General features: G+C 43.3%; 2 protein-coding genes across 2 annotated transcripts in view; one reads left to right on the forward strand and one right to left on the reverse strand.

Annotated features, from left to right (window-relative positions):
* coro7 (coronin 7) overlaps nucleotides 1–25,486 on the reverse strand; it is a 112,888-nt gene that overhangs the window by 31,539 nt on the left and 55,863 nt on the right.
* vasnb (vasorin b) lies at nucleotides 131–23,590 on the forward strand. The gene is given in 3 exon segments (XM_038700707.1): nucleotides 131–398; nucleotides 19,648–20,306; nucleotides 20,309–23,590. Coding segments are annotated over 3 exon segments (2,259 nt in total). The 5' UTR covers nucleotides 131–222; the 3' UTR covers nucleotides 21,733–23,590.

Here is a 25,486-nt window from a genome sequence, read left to right on the forward strand (position 1 = left end):
GGAATGTCTCTCCTTAGCACTCAGTCAAGCTGCAAGGTGTGTAGCTTGCCTCTCTCCGGTGTGTGCGGGAGTGCGCTCTGCTGCGGTGCGCCTCGCCTCGCCCCTCCCATCCCTCCGCTCAAACTCTCCTCTGTGCTCACCAATAAAGCGCTTTTTGTCCAGGGAGTCAGCACTTGAGCGCATGCCTTGACGCCGAGGTCGGTGTACCTCTCCAAGGATTTGATGAAGAAGGTTCGTTATAAGTGCAATACGTTAACAGTAACTTGTTTTGAGAGAGAGAGAGAGAGAGAGAGCGCACACGCTGAAAACTACAGGGTCTGGAGTTTTATCGGTGAACTGCGCTGCTTGGAGAAAGACACAAGCGCGGCTGCGCTCCCAACTTTTCTTCGAAGTTCAGGGTAAGTTTCCTGCTTTGACTATTAAAACAAGGATAAACATTTCATACTTTTCGGGCTCTAACGCTTGGAACGGGATAAAGAAGCGCTTCAAGACGCTTACACATGTTTTATGTTGGCAAATACGGTTGGAATATGATTCCCATTAGGAACATCTTAATAGATTACAAAATCCAAACTCTTCGTCAAGTTTACATCTCTTTCACTTAAAAAAATAAGCCACCAACGACCCCTGTGTTTGTTGTCCTGTCTGGCAACTCCCTTCACAAAACTCACTAGAATAATCCAACAGAGACCCACCGTGGTGTTGTTCTGCTCAACACTAAGTTGATAATATCTATTATAATTATATCTATTATATCTATATATTGTTTTCTGTAAATGCATAAAACATCCTTGTAAAATGCAATAAATATAAATATATATAGTACACTATAGCCTGATTCTTTGTTGTAAGGAGTTACACATCAAGCTCCAGTGACTTATTGGATCTAAGCTTTTGTTGGCAGTGTGTGGGCGCAACTAATTCTTCAGATCACCAAATACTGACAGTAAAACAGAGGTCGCCTGTTTTTGGGAAATGCGTAAAACGCGAGCGTGTGCGCGGAGCAAAAGGAGCCGTCGGAGCGGTAATGAGGCGGGCTGGTGTTGGACCGCAGGACGCCGTGCAGCACGCAGGGGCTGAGCCGAGTGTCTAGACCGCACCGAGCCGTGGTCACTGCAGAGGACAACTGTTTTTGGACGAGCGCAAGCACTGAAATGGTTTCGATGGTCAGGATAGATAAGGCAAAGTCAATACGTTTAGCAAAACCAGATAATCTTGAAAACATTTGGACTGATATCTGGAGAAAAGTGCAGGGTGGTATTGTCCCGGGTGATATACGGCATCACCAAATCATTTCTGCAGATCCCATGTGTTATTTTGGATATTTAAGAAACGTGTCTGGATCACTGCTTTGCACTGTAAATTCTAAAACTATTGACGAAATAAAGACACAAGTACCAACTGTCAGTGACAAACTGACTTGATGTGGTTTTATGCTGACTTAGAACAAAAACGAAGCTTGAGGAATTCATGAAGCTAGTAAATAATTCTGCAATATTATGGAAGACAAGTAACCGTCTCAGCTGTGTCACACAGTATTGGTGGCCAAGTTTCAGTCACAGGCATGATTGGTGCCCCACCACACTATTAAAGACATCTATCAACGCTACTGTTCTAATAAATCCTCCACAATTTCGTTATTATTGTAATAAATAAAATATTTTACTTTGATTGAGGTGTGGACAAGTTCCAAAGCAGGATTTATGGCTGAATGACTCAATCAAGTGATTTTTATTTTTTTGTGCTGAAGGCGGTGTGGTGGAGAGACAGAATTAAACACTGGCTCAGATGTGAAAGGAGGTATAGGCAGAAATTATGGAGGCATCAGTTTCCTTCAGCATGTGTGCAGAGGAGCAATGAGGTCAAATTCCTAAAAGATTTAATCTCTGAGTGACCTACTCCACCAATAAACTAACATCCAATAAAGTGACATGACTCAACAGGCTTAAACCAATTTCTGGCCCATAAAGCAAAGTCCCAAAGAACTGTAAGTGCATCTGTTTTCTCCATCATCATCTTATCTTTCCCCAATATAAATTTTGATTCATACAGAGGGGTCCTTAAAGACGGAGCCTCATTTTGTTCCAAAGACATTCTTTAATAATATGTGTTGTACTCTCTTGATGGGATGACCACATAAAATGTGATCAAACCAGTTGTTATTAAAGAAGTAATCTTACTGTGTCGACACTGCGTAAAATGTGTAAGGATTATTTAACACCAGAAACTCCTCAGAGGCAAGCAGAGGCCCCCGGAACCCAACAGGGAATAAGTGATCAAAATATACCTGGGTTAAAAATTCTACATGTGCTTTTGCCTCATATGCTTAACTCATGTAAGAACAGTCTTCTGACCACAATCCCTCCAGCTTTCAGTCAGATTACCATCTTTTACACTGCCCCCACAAACAGGCACAGAAAATCGCCTAATCTTTCCTTGGGGTAAAACAGGCGACGTAAACTACTCCAGTGGCCCCGCTATTAACCCCTACCACTTGTTTCCTCGCCATGTGCTCACATTTTGTCATTATGCCACAGGAGAAGCTACTGTACGTGTCACTGACAGTATGGATCGGTGGTAATTGGTTTGTATTAGGCTACCAGAGGCAGCAGAGCAGCCACAGGAGGCCAATTATCCTTCACTAATGTGGAGAACTTTCAGGCTACAATGCTGCACAGATTGTAACGCTTACAGTACAAGAGAGCACTTGTGCCAGTGTAGTTATTTTCTCTGCCATACAGATGTAGAGCTTGTCGATTTCATGACCCAATGTTTTACTCCTCACAGCGGACTGTTGTATGTCACTTGTTGACACTGACACACTTCTGACTATTGAGAGAGAGAGAATGAAAGCCCGAGGGCATCAGTGATGTATAGGAGGATAAGCTATGAAGTAAAAACCAAGTCAAAGCTTGTCAAAATATTAGTTATGGCGACATGTTGACCATAAAATGCGCAATTGTGCATGCTGGGGTGAGCATTAGGTGAGACACATATGAGCACAGTGTGTATTATCCCTGCCCCACGGGAAATTTCTTGCCCTTAAATGTTGGTCTGTGGACGGGCAGTAAGGCGAAGGAGTCGCCAAATTTAAACAATTAAGCACGGGCCTGCTGTCACACCACTGTGACAGTGATGTCGAAACCGCACTACCCACCCGGCATCTGGTTACCAACATTGTGTCAGCCTGTAGTTTTATTTATTTGTTTATTTTTTACAAAATCAAAGATGGCATTTCATTATCTGTGCCAAAGAGCTCGGGTGGAAAAGAGCACTGATGTCTAAATCTGCTGCTGAAGATGACTAATGATGACAACTACAGTTGTGCTCTCTCATTTGTTGTGTTGAGACATGACTAAAAGATCTGCTGGACATCTCTGTGATATTGTGTGTCTTACAATTTAATACTTTAACACAACAAAAAACAAACCAACTGGGCAGAGAGCAGAGGATTTTCACATCGTGCCTTGTATCGCCAGAGCTCCCTTTTACACCAATTAGGGCCAGTGCCTGAAGCATCTCACCCTCTGCATCAGAGGGATTAGAGGGTTAAAAGTCAGGTGCTGAGGCGAGGAGGCCTGGGGAAGGTAGGAGAGGAGGACAAGAGTGGGGCACTCACACAGCAGGCAGAGAGAGGGAAGTTGACAGGGCAGAAAGTTGGAATAAGTGTGTGAACACGTGTGTGTGTGTGTGTTTGTTTTTCTCAAGGCCATGTGAAAGTGAGGGCTCATCGCAATTAGCAAGGAGCTTGTGTGACAGAGAGAGAGAGAGAATTCACAATCAAAAATTAAAGGCTTCAGCGTGCCCCTCCTCAGGTGCTGCGCAGAGGGGAGGCGTTCTCTGGTTGACAAGCAAGAGCCGGAGCTGCTCTCTCAAAGAGGCGTCTTAAATAAAACCCCTGCCTTCAAAAGCCTCAGCCTCACACATCAATGCTGACCCAGCGGTATGCGAAGGCAAACCCCAGCCCGTACGCCTGCCAAGTTAAATTGAAGAAGAGCTTGCCGATGCAGCCAAATGATGCGTTCAGAAGAACCACTTCAAATCCTTGCATAAATATACACACACATGCGAAGCAATCTGAGGGCTTTGGAGTGCCCCAGCTTGAGCTCAAACCCCAAATAACTGATGTCCTCCATGTCCACATGCACACACACACAAACACACACACACACGCTCACTATCGTAAGATTCCATCCGTTTGTCTGTTTTCTAAAGCAGATGACCCTCTGATTCAAGGATGGCATGAAAGAAACTACTCTCTCTCTCTCAAGCTTTACATTAAACGAAAGTCTGCTATTTTTTTAACCTCCTCACTCTGGTTGGAAAATGTGCAAAGAAAAAGTCAAAAATCCCCCAAATTCCTAAACCAACTCCAGTGAAGTATTCGGGGAGAGGAGCAGAGCGAGAGACAGATGGAGAATGAGAGAAAGAGAGAGGGAGGATGAGAGGGAGGATGCTCACCCCAGAAAGCCACCACAAATTGCTGCATTTCAGTGGGTGTGTAAAAAAAAGAGAAACGGCTCTTAATCTAAGGTTGTAATTAGCTCTGGCCAGCACTGTAATTAGGAAATGAGCCTTGAACCAGATCTTACTGAGCAAGAGCAAAGCAAGGGCGCGCGCACACACACACACACACACACACACTTATACTGTTTGACCAAAACCAGAAGTGGGAAAGATAAATCTCACTTTAAGTGGAGGGTCAAATATTAAACCACTGAGATGAACATTAACTATCAAAGTTTTCCCCGAATATGGCTTGAATGATAAGACGGCAGAGTAAATTTGCGAACACTTGTGGGGTGTGTGCGTGTCTGTTTTGGCATCGGGTCACTAAGTGTCCGAGACCTTCGTTTGTCATTCACACACTCTCATGAAGGCACGTCATACGTACAAGCCGACACGTATGCGCAGAGCCGCTCTCTTGCATTACATCAGTAGATGTTGGGAGCTCTCTGGTCCCCTTTTGCCTATTGTCTATTTCCGTCGCAGCTAGGGACACAAATAGTGTCGTTATCTGCTGTGTATAAATGTCACTGCGTATCAGCCCAAATCTCAGTCACTCAACGCTGCAATCAACTGCTGAGTGGTTGTGACAGTGCCACAAGTCACAGCTTGTCACTGGTGTACATATTCAACATACAAGAAGAAGAGGGTAAATATCAAGCAAGGCACCACACCTACAGCAAAACAGCTTTTCTCTGTTCAACCCACTCATCCTCTGCAGGTTTAGGGTTTGGACTGAAGTTTTTGAGCTATAATTTGGACAAATTGTTGGCAGTTTTAGATGATGCCACTACAAAGTGCATCTAACATTAACGCTAGACTGCTACCGCTTTGTTCTGCTTCGGTAGAGATTAAACCAGATGGGGAAAGAGAAAGGGAGTAACACAGAGAGAAAAGGAGAAACAGAGGAGGCGAAGGGTGAGGCGATATTTATGTTTAACAGATGAACACAGAGGAAGAAAGAAAATTATAGTGGACAGAGAGGCAGAAAAGTATCTATCCTCTAAAAAAGGGAATGAAGGAATGACAGAAATAGCTCCCCTCAAAGGAGAATAAATATGAAAGTAAACCAATAATGGTGAAAAGAGAGAAAATGAGAGGTACTGGCAGGTTAAAAGATACTACCAATGACTTGGCAGTGCACAGGCTGCATAAATTTAAGACCAAACATCTCGTGGAAAGATGGAGATGGCAGCCAGGACAGGAACTGAGGCACACCAAAACAGGAATATTGTTGTAGACAGTTTTGTCTTTTACAAAAGTGCTCCAGTCATTCATGGAGCCCAGTGGTGAAGATGATTTCTATCTATTTTGAGTGTTGAGTCCCAGTTTGAAAGCTAAATATTTACAGTGCAGTCAAAGGATTGTATGAGAGGGAGACCCAGTGACCTCGGGAAACCGACGGCAGCAGGGTCAGCACGCACAAGAGTCCCCACATTTTGTAGTTACACACACACACAATAGTCGGTTATGCCGGCATATGCTCACTAGCAAGCATGTATTGTCACGTTTCCCTGTACGCATCAGTGAAATGCATGCAAATAACCCACAAACATGCACTGAGCACACATAAAATAAATGCATGCAACATAAGTTGTGTAAAAAACACTCCCACATACAAATAAACACACGGATGCAGAGTGCAGCGAAGGCCTCACAGTCAGTGAGCCAAACCGACCCCTGGACTGTGACAGGTTATTTTCAGATGTAAACAATGCACTCTGTGTGTGGAAGCGGACGCGTGATGCAGGGCAACTCAGAGTTGGTATATGCAAAGTGAAGTCAGGTTTGAGGTGTTACACAATCAGGTAAAGCACGTGATTTGTTCCTCATTCTTTTTCCACCTGCAAAGACTGCATACTTGAAGAGTGAGTCTAGTGTATTCAGTATGAACAGCTTTAGCCTATAGTCAGTCTGTGCGGTACAAACAGGAGAGAAAAAGAAAGAAATACTGTGTGCATCTCAGCTACTTATCTCAAAAACTGTTTTATGACCATGCCTTAAATCAATTTAATGAAAATGAAAAAAAGTCTGCCATTAGAAAGTAATGTGGCAGCTAATCTTGGCCAAACGTCTCCCACTAATAGAACATCTATCAAGCAGCAAACATCTATCAGGTCACTTTGTGCTTTTGGTTTAGCCAAAACTGACTCATATTTATGATCCCATAACCACGCTCAACAACAACATTCGATACTTAGGATACAAAGCAACAAACACATGAACGCACGCACAAATCGCTCCGTGGTCATGGATAATGAGACGCTAATCATTAAAAACACACAGACTGTGGTCAATTTGGGCCTTGGGATATCACATGAAATGAAAGCTGTTCTTGGCTTTTAAAAACTGTGGGCCTTTGGCGCAGGGTTAGCTTGTCTTAAACACACAAAACACACATACACACCTGATGAAAACACTAACTGAGGAAAAGCACTACACACACACACGCACAAACACACACACAAAGACACTCTCGGGCCACAGCTGATGGGCTGATACCACAGGACAAGGAGCCGACAGAGTGCAGAGTGGTCGGCCTGCATTCTTCCTCTCCTGCTCTGTCGTGCGGCTGTGCTGCCCAGCTAGAATCCGACAAATTAACAGGAACAATATTTCCTGTTTTGCTTGTGGGCATCAATGCCAAGGGGCTGGATTCCACATAAGTGGAGAGAAGAGCGAGACAAAAAAAAACAACACTGCAACATATTTGGCTGAAAGGTACAACTGTTGCCTTTTTTTCCAGGGAAGGAACACCTGAAACCAAGAAAGGTGGAGCGAGAGCAGAGGAGGAAGCTTCTTCACTGGGTGAGAGAAGCCTGAAATGAAATCTGACAGTTTTATTAGTCATCTGTGTCATTAATAACATGGGCAGAGTTATCATAATACAAACATGCTAGTAACATCAGGAACAGTTTTTCACCATAACACAAAAAGGCAGACTGCTGTTAAGTGTAAGATGGAGATTACATCAGCGATGTTGTATTTTTGACACGCGTCATAATAATACACTCCTCTGAATATTTGCATCCATAATCACCCAAACCGCACACGGTTGGCGGTCCTTATTGTGTCAACCATAACACCCTGCTTCCTAAATGGGGTCCTTTCACACATCTCTGAGCCTCTTAACAAGATTGGCAGGAGAACAAGAGCCTCTCTCTTCACACACACACACACACACACACACACACACACACACACACACACACACAAAAGCTACAGTGAGGCTCTGTAAGGTTACAGGGAAAAGGAAAAGAGAGAATAGAGGAAGTTGACTGTGCTTGTCTGGTTGCTGAAGTAATGGAGAAGAAGTGGGTAGAATGTAAACATCTACAGTATGTGCAAGTCTCTTAGTTTAAAAACATTTTTCTCAGCAAAATATATAGATTGTTTTTTAAAAGAAGTGGATTAATTTAAAGTGATTTTGCTTCAGGATTTATATCCCAACACACACACACACACACACACACACACACAAACACAACAAGACCGGAGCCTCGGGTCCTCTGGACGCACACCGCTACTCTCGGTAATTGCATTACAGCTCCTCCACCTCTATCTGAGCAGCCTGGCTCCTCCTCAGGGAAAACAGAGCAGAAGAGAGAGCAGCGGTCGCGCAGAGGAATTCTTCTCCTGGTGTTGACTTTCGGCTGGAACACATGCACATATTCCTCAGGTTAAGGAATTTGTGCATGGTGTGTCTGCTTGCTTGCTGTAAATTATTTGCTATGCAGGCAAGCCTCAATGTCAACATACACACTGGCTCAGTTTCTGACTATATCCTGGCATTTCGACATCAAAGTACATAATACGCTGAATTACAGCACACTCTGACATCCTGTGTGTGTTTTACCTGCCTTTTTTGCCCGAGTGCCGCATTGTATGAATATATAGTAAAATATGAGCGCGTATGTGAGGCTCTGAAACCAAACCAAGCCTGGCTGTTTTTCCCATTGATGCGACCTGTGGCTGCGTGTGTTAAACTTTTAGACATCCTCTTCTTAACCTCCCCCCGCTCAGTAGGTTGCTCATTAATGCCCACGGCAAACATGTATAAATGTCATGTTAATAATTCTTCCTAAAAGCAAACATATAAGAGCAAACAAACACACACACACACACACACACAGATCACAGGTACGAGCTGTTCTGTGAGTTACAGGTTCTGCAGGAATCTGCTGTACTCACTTAATGTCGTGTATGAACGGATGTGAAAGCAAACAAGCTGTTCTGCATTTAGACAAATTGCTAGTCACCACTACAATAACAAAGCATGATTCACTCATTGTTTCTCTCTGTCTGGTCGTCTTAGGCTCACTGTATATGGGCACAGACATAAAGACACTAATCCTGTATACTGAAGGCATAAATCTGTGTTTTCCTCCATAACCACACTAAGGCACCCTCCTTCTCTTTATTCAATGAATGGGCTTCAGCAGGCGTCAGGGTAAAAGCATACCAGTGGTGTGCAAGTTTAGTACAAAGCACACATACCTTACATCATAGTTAGTTATTCTGCAAACCATGCTGCTTTTTTTTTTTGTAATTTTAATATATATTTTTCTACCATTCCAAGCATCCAGTGGTTTCCATTAATTTCCATACAGTATGAAAACCCACTAACAGACTATTATAAATAAACATTTGCATTTTTCCAACTTAAACTATTGTTATGATGTAATGCAGTGAGGTTTTTTCCCAAAACAATCTGAAGTTAACATGCACTGTAACAATGTCACAGACAAACTTGTTCTGTGTTATGGATTGCGCAACTGAAGGATTTTTCTTGGGTTAGTTAATACATTTTAGAACTGTGTAGAAATGAATAGAAAACGAAAGGCTTTCAGTTATGGTAAAGACAGACATCCAAAAGTCAGGAAAAAATACACATTATAAATATTATGTTGTTTTAGAGCTAAAGGACACAATAGGCCTGGGGGTAAAGCTTGTGTTTGTGTAGTGTATTTCTCTTTCTACTCGTCAGGCAGATCCTGCCCTACATCATAAACAGATCTGTGCTGCTAAATGCTTTGGAAATTAGTTCCTATTGTATTGATTTTGATGGTCTTCTAAAAATTGCACAATTAATTACTTTAGGCAGTTCACAGGATTGCTGAATTTAGATTTAGCAGATGTATTCAGTCCGTTGTGTGTACTGACGACCTAACAGGAAAAGAAGCTTACAGAGGGCTCACTTGTTTATTCCTCCACTTCTGTAACTGCCCTCCTCCCCTTACGTCACTCTTGCCTTGTTTGCGCTGGATTTGAGGAATCTTCTGGTAGTGCGCACCTGCTGCAGGCAAATTGTGGAGCTGAGGGTAAATGCTGATGTCTTAATAGACTCTTGCTGACTGATGTCTTTACACTCGCTAAGATGGTAGGGCTCACCTGTTTAATCAGTGGAGTATGCAGGTCAAAGTGCTAATCAAATTGGGGATTAAAGACTGATGTTGGCTCACAGGATCTTGTCATTTATCTGAGAAATTGTGGCATAACAACATCCAGAGGCATTCAACGTCACACTTATTTTTTATTTTACAGTGGAAAATGAGAACTGATTTCAATTTCAATCTAAGAAGCCACTTTGAATAAGTAAAGAAAATTCACACTGTGATAGTAATACTGTAATAAACAAGTCAACAGTCCTGGTTCAGGAAGTAAACGCACAGCACCTGAGGCAGTGGGGGGTAGGCATGTCAGTGTTGGGGGCGGGGGAACTGTGCTGCCTGACTGCTGGTTTGCCAGCAGTCAGGCAGCACAAGCCTCCCCAGCGCTGGCACAGTATCAACACAAGCAGTAGTTTCACAATAAATTCCTTTGTGACATCCTAATCAGCACCAGTCATCTCCATTTGATATTTATCTTGTGTGTGTGGCACATGTCAGAGGTGTTTTGTTGCTTTTGTTTTAAGAGGAAAAAGCCTACAGGGCTGAATGACTAGAAAAATCACAAACGGTAACTTTTAGACAAGGAGGGTGTGTGGGGTTGGGGGCCTGACAAACAGGTCATTTTTTTCCTGTCTGGCCACAGTATAACTACAGAATTGTACGTTCTGACTTTCAAATATCTACACATAGTCCAAATGAAAAAGCTGTGCTAATGAGGTCTGATGTCTTTTCCAAACCTACAAGTTTAAGTGCTGAAGTTGATGTTTACCCTACAGTACTAGAGTTGGCCTTAGTTTCTGTTTGCCATCCCGACCTCTCACAAGGTCTTCAGCTTAATAAACACTTTAACAGATACATAGTTGCCACAAAAGCCCTGAAGGGGAGTTCATCAAATTCCAGTCATACTTTTACCAGCGAGAGAAAAAGTAAGAGAGCAAAGGAGCAAGGGGAGAATAAGTTGAGACCAATTTAACCTCCTGGTAGCCATAGGAGATATGTAACTGCAGTATGTTCAAAGAGTGGAAGTAGAAAAATGATCCTCAAATAGAGACAGACGAGCAGACAGGCGGACCGTTATTGAGTGTTTCCTCAGTGAGTATGTGTGACACTGTTTGTCTAACAATGGTAGTCAGCCTGCCACTCAGTCAGTCAGTCGGTCCTACAGTCAGTCAGTGTGCCAGCCTGCCTGCCTGCCGCCTGACTCATACGCACCCTCTGATTTAGTTGAGCTCCAATTCGAACTCTTACACAGAGCTGTTGCAACAAAGGACAAAGGTAAAATAAAAAGTGTCAACATTCTGCTGTGTACAAATTGACGGGGGGGGGGGTTTCACTCCTGTCCCATCCCTGTCCCACAAAAGTACTCCCGTCCCAAAACATAGCAACTAAATAATAAAAAATAACATAAATAAGTCCTGACAGTAAGAGAAAGACTCCCACCTTCGGGTATTCATCAGCAGTATAAAAAGGTACATATTTCCAAGCTCTGACATTCTGTATTACATATGGTAGATAGAGATCAGGTGGCCAGGTGACAAGCTTGATGTTGCCGCTGGAATGAATGTCAGAGGGGTAAGCAGAGGGTTGGCATGTGTACATTACTACGGGCTTTTGACCGACTGATAAAACTGGTCCATCCAGCCACTTCTTACACACACACACACAGCACAAACATTTCCCCGCTGGAAGCCAGGTTATCTCAGGTGTTTTGAAGACTGTCAAAAGGAATATTTTTGAAACTCCCCTTGCTGCCTGAGACAAGTTCGCTTTAGGTGTCCCTATAGCACAAACTTCTTAACAACACTGCTCCCAGGGTAAGTGAGCCAGACAGCATAATAAAGTTTGGATTCTGGTAGGAGGCGTGAATAGTCATGCACAGGATATGAAGGCACAATCCAAGGCCTGGAGAGAGTCCAGTTTTGTGACACTAGGATGCCGTATTTACTGTTTCCTGGTGATGTAGTCCATTTGGACTCACCACATGTGACTACTGCAATAGGGTGGCTTGCTGCTGTGCCTGAGAGAAAACAAATGATAAACAGAGAAAGAGGGGGGGGGGGGGGGGGGGGGGGGACAGCGAGTACGGAGTACAGAGAGGTGTTGTTTGTGTTTCTATGCCACTCAGCTGTGACTGATTCAAGGCAGGTCAAATATAGACACAGCAGAGTAGTCGGGTCACACTGCATAGGTCAGGCTGAGCAGCATAAGAGAGGATGCTTAGACATCTAACTGAGGCACAAAAAAAAGTTGTAGGTGCAAACACAACAGGAATAAGAAAAACAGAGCCCTGGTTGTCAGTGGTGCACTGACATCCTTTGTGTCAGTGTAATGTGAGAGACCTGTGGTGAAGATCTCAGACAGATGCGTTTGTGTGTGCCTATGAAAGAAATGCGGCTGTGACCTCAATGACTATCTGTCCCGGGAGGTCACAGGGCAGGGTGCCACTGATGAAAGATGTGCGTCAGTGCTGAGACATCCCTCACTGAGCAAAACAAGAGGACAGTGTCTGTAAACGAGAGAGAGAGAGAGTGAGAGTCTACCTCAGCCAGTGCATCCTGTGTCTCCCCTCGTGTGTGCCTTTATAAAAACAAAATCAAGCCTAGCATCTAAAGCACCATCCGTCATGTCCTTCAGCAATAAAACAAAAGGAAATGGTCCACATTTCCTTTTGGAACTCATTGTGACTGACCTCTATGCTCTAAAGCTCAGAGGAGGCAGAGCTAGACTGCAGACATGCTGTCGCAGAGTCCCAGTTCTGGTCTGGTTTGGCTGCCTTGCCGCCCACCACTGGAGTGTACAGCCAGCTAAGGCGGGATCTTTGGCGCAGGTCGCATCATTTACTCAGACACACTTCCAGAGGTTTTGGGTTTCATGCTGCCCTGGAGGAGCGGTGAAAGCACCTGTTATGGAGACGAGGACCAGCAAGCTTCAGGTGTACGTATGTGTGTGTGTAACCAGAGCTGGGTGTGTGCACGTGTCAAACAGGGCCTGTTATCGGTGTTGTCTGGGCCCCAGTTACAACAGACGACATAGAATACTGAGCAGCAGTGGAAACACTAATCTAGAAGGTGACCTCTGACCTCAAGCAGTCGCTCTATACCTCAGTGCTTCATGGGCTTTGTTTGGACTGATGCTATCTGGAATGACTGTTTGACTTTCAGGTTTCTTTTTTACGCCCTTTTTTGAGTTATTTACAATCAAACACAGCTCATTTAGCATTTAGCACATTAAAATGTAAACAGGAATGCAAAATGTAACTTCAAAATCAAACACAGAGTTGCCCGTATTCCTCCTATAGTGCAGCAAATATACACTGTTTTTTGGGAGTTTTACTATTCCACTACCCTCCCATTCAACCCTGGAATGTATATTATGCTCTGTTTCAAGTCCTCCAGCTGTAGGCTCTAATGGTAATGCTTCACACTGTGCTTATAAGCAGGCCTGGTCATAACCATAAATCCTGAGATGAAATGGGCCGCCTTTCACAGCAATAATAAGGTGCTTTGCAATTCATTTAGATGTGTACAATGTGGGGAGCTCATAGAATCACAGAATGAGCAAAGGCTTAAGTCTAAACTTTCAACTAAGGTCTAAAGTCTGTAACTAGGATGCATCCCAACAGGAACCATCCAGTTGTTTAAATGGTTGTTTGTTTTCATTAAAACAACAACCCTTTGACTTCAATCAGCACTGGCAGAGCTGATGTATGATGGATGTGACTATTACAGAGTCGTTTCTTGTGGTCAGACTGAAATCAGTTGGAAAGCTTTGTTTGTGCAGCACATTTTAAACTACTACTGCCCCTAAACCCCCTTTATACCACTACAAAGCATAGCAATGATATTGTGGCTTCGAGATGAGTATTGCCAGTGACAGACATTGTAAAACTATCATCCTTCTGTCATTCCACATGTCCTCCTTCCTGTTTTGACCCACACATGATCTGTTTGCTTATCTAATATAGTGTTACAGGTACAACCAACAATAAAGCACTGCATTAGATATGTATTAGCTCATGCCAAACAAATACGTCACAGCATTACATGCATACTAACAGACGCACATTAACATAGCTGACATTTTCAAACTCATTGTTTCATAGTGTTTCTGCTGTCTGCAGAAACATGCCCTTTTCCCTCTTGTGCTACTTCTTAAGTAATCTTTTCATCCTCAGATCTTCTACAAAACTCTTGTTTCCCCTTCCCAATTCTCTCTTGACCCTTTTGTCATGTTGATGGATAACCCCACTGAACTGGGGATAACAGGTTCCAGCTGTGGCAAGGACTGACAGTAGAACGGGATACGTGTCTGGAGGAGTGGTCCTTTGTCTTCTCATAGGGTCAGGGATGGAAAAGGGGCAAAAATAGAGAAGGGTCAGAGGGCTCACATCAGCCTTCATCACCAGAATTTCTCTGGGTGCCTAAGTTATCATTTATTACGAATGGGATTTATGTCCCTGTGCTACTGTAGTAAATCTGCACTAGGAGCTGCTATAGTAGTGTATTTTAGTAGTGCACCCCAGTGAAGTGGACTCAGACCTACAACACTGTAGATCATACTCTAATGCACATACCACAAGGGTTGTTCCTTTAATAGATAAAATCCCCAAAGAGAAGGGGCCTCTTTAATGGGAGTATGCACTCTGTAGTGTGCAGACCTTATCCCCTTACTGTGACTTGGCGTGGTGCCCCCTTGCAGTCTCCTGGCCTGGCCTGCTGAATTATGCAAGTGCACAGTGACGTGCGACTCCTTCCATCACATACAAACACACACCGAAATCTTCTACCCCCTCTTGTACCCTTCATTGTAGCACAGTGTTGGCCTTCAGTTCTAAAGATAAGGGCTCTTGGCGCTTGGCCTGCTGGGATTTAATTGCTGAAGCCCACTTCACCCTCCCAAAGCCAGGCCTTATCCACCTCTCCACATTGGTGCCCCTGCTGACAGAAACCTGCTTTTGTCTCCGCTGTTCAACTACTGGTTTTTTTTCTCCTCATCTTGAAAAGAAAGAAAAAGAAAAAGCTGAGGGAGAAGGAAAATGCTTTTCTTTCTTTTGTCTCATCTTATTTAATTTTTCTTTTCAAGGGGCTGACCATGTATTTCACTTAGAGTTGCACAAAGATCAAGCTTTTTTCTTTGTATTTTCTCATTACTGTTTCTGGCCCTCGGGTGATTTCACATATTTTTCAGCCAACATGTTTTATTCTAATACAACCCCCAAACCTAGACTCAAGCATAAAGAAAACACAGATGGAAGAACAACTGTTATATAACAGATCTGGTAAGAAAGATCCTTAAACCCCCATTCATATAAGCATCACCATCATTCATCCAATCCATCGTCTGTTTATAAACCCAGAAAGACTCCTTGTTAATCTCTAAATGCCAAGCCAATGAGACAGAAAGGCTGACTTTTTCAAACTCAGCTGCTCCCTGTCTCAGGAATGTCTCAACAAGCGCGCAGGGGAGAGAAAAGGAAATTACAACTCGACGAGGGTAAGAAGGGAGGGGGCATTCCTCCTTGCGCAGGATGACAAGCCTGTCTTTCTACTATCTCTCTCTGGGCCCTCCACTTCCACTTCGCTTCAAAACGCTTACATTAAAGCCACAGCCTCAGGATTCACTCAGCACCACGATATATTGTGGATCCATACCGTAGTGATGCCACAATTGCACCTTATCTTACCCACTGATAACACCTGCACAAGTCACACTAGTGTCCAAAAACAAAGAAAACAGGAGAATCTAACCTATCAAGCTATGGTTTATCTGTGATCTGACTGTATTCTCTGACTGAACCACTCCCCGACCACCTCCATCACATTTTCTCCACCACTGGGTTATCAGATGTGACTGGCCCAGTTTGGAATGAGGCACACTCAAATAAACATTTTGTCCCGGGGAGCTACGGTAGAATCACCATGTTGAGTTTCTAAGAAAAATATGCTCAGTGTTATCTGCTCGCTCTCCTCTCATGGCTGCCTTGATGTTGTTGTATGTTCTGGCACTGGGCCTTTATACCCCGTCAAGTTTCTCCATGTGTTCTGAAGGAATTAGATTAGACTTCTGACACACTTGATACTTCTCTCAGACAAACAGTGCATGCAGTGTTATTCACCTACGTGTATTTGTCACACACACTTTCCATGGGGGACATCTCACTGACATAATGACAAAACATTCCCTAGCCCCATATACTAATTATTACTATCGCTAATACATGCCTAACCTTAACCCTAGCATTAACCAAATTGTAACCTGAACCCTAAAACCATGCCTTAACGATCAAAAAGCAGTCTCTACCCATGGGGATCTCAACTGAGGTCCCGAATCCCCATTAATGTGCATTCAGGTTAAAGTCCCCACCTAGACTTAAAAACATGGAACATACACACGCACACACAATATCCTTCACTGAAACTGAAATGCAGCTCCCCACACACAGTGATGATATGAAGACCATCTGCATATGCTCCAGCTGTTGATTCTCCCTATCCCCTTCATCTTCTGTTTATCTTCCTAAATCCCCTTGTTTTCCCCTGTTCTGTACACGCAGCACGGCAGCCACACTTTATTTCTTTCCCCTCTTCCATCTGCACCTGCATCATTTCTGAGCCTTGTAATTCCCTTTTCTCTATAACCACTTCAAAAGTTCTGGCCATCCCATGAACTTATGACTTCAGTTATTATTGATGACCACAATTAAAACTTGGTTCCAACAGGAGCCAATAAAATGTTCTTACTTCGGACTTGCTCCCCAGCCACTGAGGCATGACCCAAAAATTCTTTACAACACTGTACATGTAATTACTCACCTGTTAAAGTTAATTCCCCCAGGCACTGTGTGTAAATTATGGGATAACTGCAACCCTTTCACCTCTGTTGCCCATTCAACTATAGCCAACAGCAAACTATCGCCATCAGATGTTGTTGTTACTTTCTGGACAAGGTTTTCCATAAATTGCAATCCTAAGTGGGTCAAAACTGTATGCGTGGCTGCCAAAGTTTCGTAGTTTTTCTGTGCTGTTCGCAGGTGCCGACTCTACTAGTTAAATGCTTTGTTCAATCAACCCTTAAGTTTTGAGCAGGGGTCATTTTATTGGCATCTGGCCGCACAAAATAACATATCTGCCAGGTCAGAAACAGTTATCAGGATAATAAGTAATTATAAGTAACGTGTTGGCAGTGGGGTTCCGGCAAAGGAGAAGGAAAAATAAGAGATCAGGGAATCTTTCCAAAGCAGGTTGCAATTTCAAGGAGGAGCGGAAAGAAAAGTATGTTGAAAGAGAAGGAAAATAAATGCCATGGCTGTGGCGTGATGATGAGATGATACTGGCCCTTCCTCCGCCTCTCTAATGCACTTCCCAAAACCCTTGATCTCCTCTCCAAGTTCTGACATTTGAGGCAGAGACTTTTTGTAAAGAAAATGTTTCATTAAACAGATAGAGTGAAAGGAAAGAGAAGTAAATACATTTTGAAAATGAGAAAGTATTTAAGTTGGCAGCAGCTCTGCTACTGTATCATGTACTTAAGTAAATTTGGGTGGCATTGACAAAAAACTACAGCAACAGTAAATTATTTAGGGTTTCCTTTACCAAATACAATATGAGATATTTCTGACGCTAATCGGTATAAATTTTAAATAATTTAGAAAACAAAAAAAATAGCATGTAAGAAAGAAAATTAGAGAGGGAGATCATTTCTTAAACAAATAGGCACATTTCCCAACCACAACACTCTCTCATATCAAGAAGAGATTTTTAGAGGGCAACTGTGATTGTACAGACTGCTTCATGTCTGGGTATGTAATGGATAACATTGTGCATAGTTCACAAAATACGCGCGCACACACACACACACACACACACACACACACACACACACACACACACACACACTGTAACTTCAGAGGAAAATAACATAATTCCAAGATAGAAAAGGAAATTAGTCAAATAAATGTCATTAGCAATTTCTTTGACATTTATGGTGTAAAAGGCCACAACCCTAGGTAAGCAGTGCAAGAACAGAATGTGCTTTGCGTGTGTGCTCCATCTGTGTAAAACTGTAAGTCACACATACTTGCCGTCTCATTCAGGTATTTGTGCAGTGCAGACATCAACAACTGCACCATTTAAGGCCCTAAAATAAGCTCCCTCAGGCATTCAAGTCAACCAACATACAACACTTGTACTTGTTGGTGTCATAAATGTTCAGAAGGCAAGGCTTGGAGATATCAACTACACACTATTCTCACCCCTAGTCAATAAACTTAAATCATTAACAAAAGTAATTGCAGGACACCAAGGAATTTTTTTTTATGTATTTGAGCAAATCAGGCCAGGGTACCTCTGGTTAGGAGTAAGGAGTGACTCCCTGAAGAGTAAAGAGGGGACAATTTGCTGTCTAATGAAAAGAAATTGTCAGCAGATAGATATGTTGCCTCGTCCCCCGAGGCCATCTCACTCGATAGCAGAGGATGATTAACTGCCACACAGACTCTTGTCTGCAACTAGTTTCTTCTTTATCTCCCCTTATTCCTCTCACCCTATCCTTTCCATTATCCCATCCCTCCTTTTCAGCCCTTCCAAGTACTGTGTAGACCCACCACCAGGGTATCTGTTTTGTGAGGCTTGGGCTCCGGTGAAATGTGTTTAAATCACATTATGTTATCTTCCTGATGATCTCCTCTCTTCGGTCTCCATGGCATATTTCATAATTTTTTTTACAGTTTTAGAGACACTTGTGTGGCAAGTAGCACTGGCCGTCGGTGTGGGTAATGACAACACAGAAAGCTTCTATTATTTATATTACGTCTATAGTCAGGGAAGGAGCTGCGGGCTATCAGTGAAGCTCCTCTCCAAGTTTAGAATGCCACAAAGTAAATCATCCACAGATGTGTGGCCACGTGCAGCATGGCAGACATGTAGGCACACAAAGTTGACACGGTACGGTTATATGAAATTGGAGAGACCAGAGCAGTGTTTATGGTCAATCATTCAGAGGGTGTGTGTCAAGCTTTTCACTGTTTCAGTGACTCTTCAGAGACATAAAAAGTCACTCTGTGTTTTCACTTTGATACGTAATCTCAGAAACAAAACAAGTTGGATTTGTTCATTGTCTCTGTGTGTGTGTTTCATAGGCTATGGAGTCTGTCATAAACAGGGAACCCACTACAACCACTGTGTGCAGTACAGTAAATTGCAGTGGGTGGGCGGCTTGCAAACACTCATAATGACATATATATATATATGCACATGTGCATGTGCGACACACACATAAGCACACATAGCCATCTGTAAGACCATTAAAAAAGGAAACAATGGTTTTGGCATCCTACAGTACTATCTATTACACAGATTGTTGCAGGGAGAATGTGGTGCTCCTTTAGCCAGAAGAGTGTGGCAGGACGCCTCTATGTCAACTTTTCCCTGAAACCTCTGAAGTCTGAGCTCACGGTTACAGCACTATTGTTTGAAAGACCTTGTGACAAAAGACTGCCTTTCATCACCGGCTTTGCATAGTTAAAACTTTGATAGTAATCTCACTGTATGAAACACATTAAAGAACCACACAGTGCTGTATCTGTCACACATGTCTTCTTGGTGCAATAGTTGGATGCTCCTAAATTCAAACGGGGACCCTCACAAGTGAACGAGGCTAGTGATATAATGTGTACTACTGTTGTAATGTTAACTGTATATTTATCTCAATGATTAGGCAGTTCATTAACAGTTTATATGTTCTCTTGTTTTAGGCTGAGCATGGAGAGAGAAAGAGTCTGCACCATGAAGGTTTTTCTCACTTCGCTGATGCCCTTTCTGCTCTTCCTCGTCCTTCCTGATGGCATCTTGTCCAACGACTGCCCGAAGGACTGCACCTGCTCCACGCCAGAGTCCATCTTATGTTTCCAGAGACGCTCCTCTACTATTCCAAAGGGAGTGCCCACATTCACAAAAAGCCTTTACCTCTTTTCCAATGGCATTGAGGGCTTGACAACTGAGGACTTTGATGGTCTAGACAACCTGGAAATGCTGGACCTCAGTCAAAACAAATTGACTGAACTTCCTGAAAGGGTGTTTGAACCTCTGACCTCTTTGAGAAACCTGGACTTGTCATCCAACCAGATCACCCACATTTCAGAGGAATGCTTCCAGGGTTTGGCACTGCTTGAGCGCCTTTATTTGTATAGTAATGTTATTGAGACCATCCACCCTGCAGCCTTTAATGGCTTGGAGCACCTGCTGGAACTCAAACTGCAGGGCAACCAGCTGAGATCCCTGCCTGCTCTCTCAATGCCCCAACTGCTGCTGCTGGACCTTCGCTTTAATGTCTTACCCACCTTAGGTCCTTCAGACCTCCAGACCCCAAACCTGGAGTCGCTTAAATTGGGTGGTGTGGGGCTCACCAGTCTGAATAGGAGCTAATAGGTGGTCTGAAGAACCTCCACGAACTGGACATCTCAGGAAACCAACTTGAGTCCTTCCCCTCAGTGCTAAAGGAGACCCAGGGGCTGATTCACCTCAGCCTGGCTGGGAACCCAATGGGTCCTCTTAAGTTTCAAGATCTTCAAGGACATCAGCTGCAGGAGTTGGACATTAGCAGCCTTAGTCTGCAGGCTCTCCCTGAAGAGTTACCCCAGCTCCTACCTAACCTCAGAAAGCTTACAGTAGCAGAAAACCCCTTCAACTGTCTCTGCACCTTAGCATGGTTCCCAAGATGGCTGAGAGCACAAAGCATCACCCTTGAGAGAACAGAGGAGACACGCTGCCATTTCCCCCCGATCAATGCTGGAAAGGTATTGGAAAGACTGGAGCACAGGGATTTTGGCTGTCCTACCACAACTACAGTCACCACTAGTACTGTAAAAACTACTAATACGCCGCCTGTTCCTGTCACTACCTTCCCAAGTACTACCAGAGCTATTCCAGTCCCCAGGGCTAGTGACAACCCCAGAGACAAAGATGACCATTCTCCCCAGCCTCCTCTCCCTGCGTCCCCCAGTAGCAGCAGTATGGACCCAGATGAGGAGCAGCATTTCTGTCCTTCTCACACCTGTCTGAATGGGGGTACTTGTCGTTTGGACCAGCATGGTCAGGTAGAGTGTACCTGTCCACATGGCACCTTTGGCACGTATTGTGAAGTCAAAAACCATCACCTGCCTTCACCACCTGAAGCTGAATTCCCCACAGCAACTGTAACTGTAGATGCACCAGACATTTGCTCACATCAAGCGACCGCAACCTCAATCCTTCTGGACCTCCACCGCTACATTGAAATGCGGCCTTACATCCGTGGAATCCGCCTAACCTACCGCAATCTCTCTGGGCCAGACCGCAGGCCAATACAACTCAGCCTGCCAGCATCCTTTCCAGAGTATACACTCAGGGGCCTGAAGCCCAACTCCACCTACACTGTGTGTGCCAGTCCACTAGGTGCCCCTAGTGGCATAGACAGTGTCTGCACAGAGGCCCAAACGGCCACTGAAAGCACCATGCGCCCTGATGCATTGATTTACAACCAGACATTAACCACTATGCTGGTACCTGCAATTGCCATCTTGCTAGTGCTGGTACTGATAGCAGTAGCAGTGGGTGTGGTATGTTATCTTCGCAGGAAGAGGGCCAAGGGCCACCTGGACCTAGACTGCGAGCCCTCCCAGCTAGAGTTGGACGGAGTCAAGGAAGGCTTGGACAATGGGGCACTGCCTCAAAAAGAGCCCCAGCTTATGATCCCTGAACCTGCGGTTCAGAATGGCAATCTGGAATATGAGGTGTTGCTACTTCAGGATCACTGTACATCAAATAACAATATGTCTTTACACAAGCCCTCCTACTTTTGACACCTGGCTGACTACTCAGACCTAAAGGAGGATTTTAATTCTTCAGCTCTGTTTTCCCCACTGGTGAAATACAGAGAGCGGCAACTGCTGTTGTGAAAAAGGAGGACACAGTATCAGCCAGCCTACCAGCAAAGGAGAAACTGGAGATCTATTTAACTCAATGCCCTCTGGTTGTCTAAATAGACATTAAACAATTTCAAGAACATCTGTCTGGACTAAAAAGCATAGAAAGTGCCTCTGCTCCATTACATGCTGCATCCTACTACAATAATATTTCCTCACCTTTTAGCTCCCATGTTATGATGCTGGGATTGATGGTATGTTGTCATTGGCTGAAACCTAGGGTTAAGGGACATAGTGACCTCATGCCCTCCTTTATCTGTTCATAAAGGAGAATGGACTGAAACGGGGTTGTGCTGCCTTTTCCCCATCACAGCAGCCCAACTAAACACTATCAGCAATTGTTTTTGCTGCATGTTGTAATGGAGCAGTGCTTGCTGTGAATGACCTTTAAGACACCAAATGAAGTTGTGCAGAGAAAATAGCTGATGCTTGTATCCCATTATTTGGCTCTAAAAACTTGTTTTGTTTTGTATGTATGTTTTTTTATACCTGCCTTTTTGTTATTTTTTATTGTGCAACATTGTGACTGTTAACAGCCCTATATACCCACCACCCCCACCTCTTGTGACTAACAGACAAAACAGCAGATTAAAATCTTTGAAGATTAAAACTCATTTGGTACCAGCAAAGTCAATCAAAGAGCTTTGCCCCCAGAATGTCAGACAGTCTAAGTAGATGTAAGTCTGGACAGACTCAAGACTAAATCCCCTTTCTCGATTCTGAAGCCCTCAGTCACAAAGGGACAAGGTAAACAGGATGACAAAAAGGTAGTAGGGAAGTAGTTGTAGTAGTAGACTAAACACCTTCTGTTTCAGTGCTGCTTGCCTTTATTAAGCACTGACATGACCATACCACAGCAAAAAAGAACTTTATTTATTATTTATCTTTTCTGCAAGGGAAACACTGTTTTATCCCTCAACCACAATTCCCATACAACATACTACTTGGCCTGGCTCACAACAAGCAAAGCAAATAGTGCTTGTGTATTGTGTTTCCCTTAAGTAAAAATAGCATGCTCAGTGTAATGTTGTGCACAATTTTTCCCTGGCAAAGAGGGTCCCAGTTTTGCTCACTTGTACCTAACCAGACTATGGAAAGCCCACAGGCACAGTGCAGGAAACGTCATAGTGTTTTATATTGTTGTGTAGAGGACAATGAGACTTGTAAAGTGGGAGATCCACTGGAAGGTTGTTATGCAGACACAGATTGCTGTGATCCAAATCTGTGAATATAGGGCAAAGAAGGACTCAAAGTAACATTGTGTGTGTGTGTGTGTGTGTGTGTGTGTGTGTGTGTGTGTGTGTGTGTGTGTAGATCTGTCAACTTCAGTGATAATGCAAGTACATGTTCTGTCTTGTGCAAAGCCTTGCAGTTACTATCAGCAACCCCCTCTATGTGCCCACATGCCTAGGAGTACATTAAGTCCCACGTAACTAACACACCAAAGACACATCTGTAAAGTTTCCTGTATTCCCAGTGCACAATTAACCATTCCAAGCTAACCAAATGCAGTGAGAACCCACACAAAAAACAATCAAGCAATGCAACTGGAATATTTTTCTGTAAAATAGAATACATTGAAGATAACCAAAAGTATTTTCAATGTGATTGTTAATTTTTCCCTGTTTACTTTGGGAAGCTCTATATTGTGATCCATTGCTTTTTTTATTCTGTGAACTTATTTGTACAAATGGAAAAGTGATATTATCATTAAATGAATATCCAAAAATAAAAATGGTTCGAGTTGTCTTTTTTGTAGTTTCCACCTTTTGCTTGTAAGAAGAAGGATTAGACTGATAGGCAAAGGGGGGCGGTTATGTTTGTCATCAACTCCCCTCTCTTTTAAGGCAATCACTCAACAGGGTAAGAGGAGAGATCACAGAGGAAAGAGAAAGAGAAGGGAACAAAAGGTATAAGTACATAATTATCACCTATATAGTAGTGATGTGTATGTGTGTGTTTGTGTCTACAAATTAATTTCAATAGTGGTACAGTGCTTAGCATCTACGTGGACATGAATGTGTGTATGTCAGATTCTATCAGTACAACTGAGGCTGATGGGAATATCCTTAGTTTTTCAGTTAATTGGAATTTTGACCAGATGATAAAAGTGAGAGGATCATCAAAGTCATTAGCATTTATCATCTGGGAAACATGGATGTCTGTACAAAATGTCATGGCTATCCATCTAATAGTTGTTGAGATATTTCAGTCTGGCCCAAATTGGTGGTGGTGCTACTGCATTCAATAGTGCATGACCGTTTAATGTGTGCTTTCTGTGGGCGAAAGGTCTTGGATTTCGTTTTTACCAGCAGTGAGCAGGAGGCAACATGGAAATAAAGCTTATGATTGAAAACACACAGGTTAAGATTGTAAGTGGATTTAACCATTGTGAATGACTCACAGGTCTAAGCCTAATGGGTGAGCATTGTTTGCAAACCCACACAATAAACAGACTGACCACCCATGTGTTTTATAGGTAGGATGCCAGTAGGGGATTGATGCAGAATGCATGTATACACACCCACACAAACAGGCAAACACACGCATATTCTGGCCCGTAGCTTGGAGCTGTTGTGCAAGGTCCCATGCTAACAACACAAGCACATAAAACAGCACCACTCCTGTCTTGCAGGCCCCATTATGTCAATTTGCTCAGAGAGAGACAACTTCCTAGAGAAATAACAGGAGAAACAATTCACCCCCTGAAGGTCAATAGGCTTTAACTTCCTCCAGTGGTTTAACCTCCATGTGTCCTGGATATTTTAATATGCATTAATCTAATATACAGTCAATGATTTTAAGTGGTAAAAAGGTGTATTAGCCTCTCATTTTCCTAAAGAAAAAAAAAGCAAGATTGTGGGTTCAATGGATGAGGCTTAATCGCGAGCATGTGTGTATACCGAAGGGACTCCAGGTAAGAGGACAGATAAGAAACGTAAATGTATGTAAATGTCAGGTAAGTATAATGCCTGCGGCTGAAAGAACGCATGCATGTTTCTGTCCTCTCTGGCCAGGCATCTGCAATTGTTCAAGTATGTCAATAAGAAAAGGAGAGGGGGAACAGAGGGAGTGTGTGTCTCTTTCTTTCCTTCCATAAAACAGTCCCTCTTTTCTTCCGCTGACTTTAAGAGAAACCTGGTCCCGGGATGGGAGCCAACTTTGACGCGCACACTCAGCCTGCGCTGCTCAATGGCCCCTATTGTTGTTTCAAGGGACCTTTTTCACAATTATCAACCCAAAGAAATTCCTCATGGAATTACTTCTGAATAAATATTTTTTCACTCCTTTCCTTCTCCCCTCCTTTCTTGTTTCTAATTTGTTTCCAAATTCAGGGCTGCGAGAAGGCAGCCAAGGACAATGGTGTTGAAGCACTGGGTCTTGTGGCTGCAAGTGGTGCTTGTATTTCCTCTGCAGTTCTCAATCTTTTATTCAAATTACTTTTCTGTCCCTTTCTCCGTTTCTGCTTCTCTGTTTTCCACTTTCCAAATAGCTGCTCTGCCTACACAGCACAGCTGACCTCTCACTAACCTCAAACCATCTCTCCAATCTCAGTCAAGAATCCTTACAGTCAGCAGTTGGGGGCATGAAATCAACACAAATGACAAAAAAGATGGCTTACAAATTACAT

The sequence above is a fragment of the Micropterus salmoides genome, unplaced genomic scaffold (assembly GCF_014851395.1).
Source record: "Micropterus salmoides isolate LMB-PRFRI ecotype aquatic unplaced genomic scaffold, ASM1485139v1 Ms_hic_scaffold_10, whole genome shotgun sequence".
Taxonomy (NCBI): domain Eukaryota; kingdom Metazoa; phylum Chordata; class Actinopteri; order Centrarchiformes; family Centrarchidae; genus Micropterus; species Micropterus salmoides.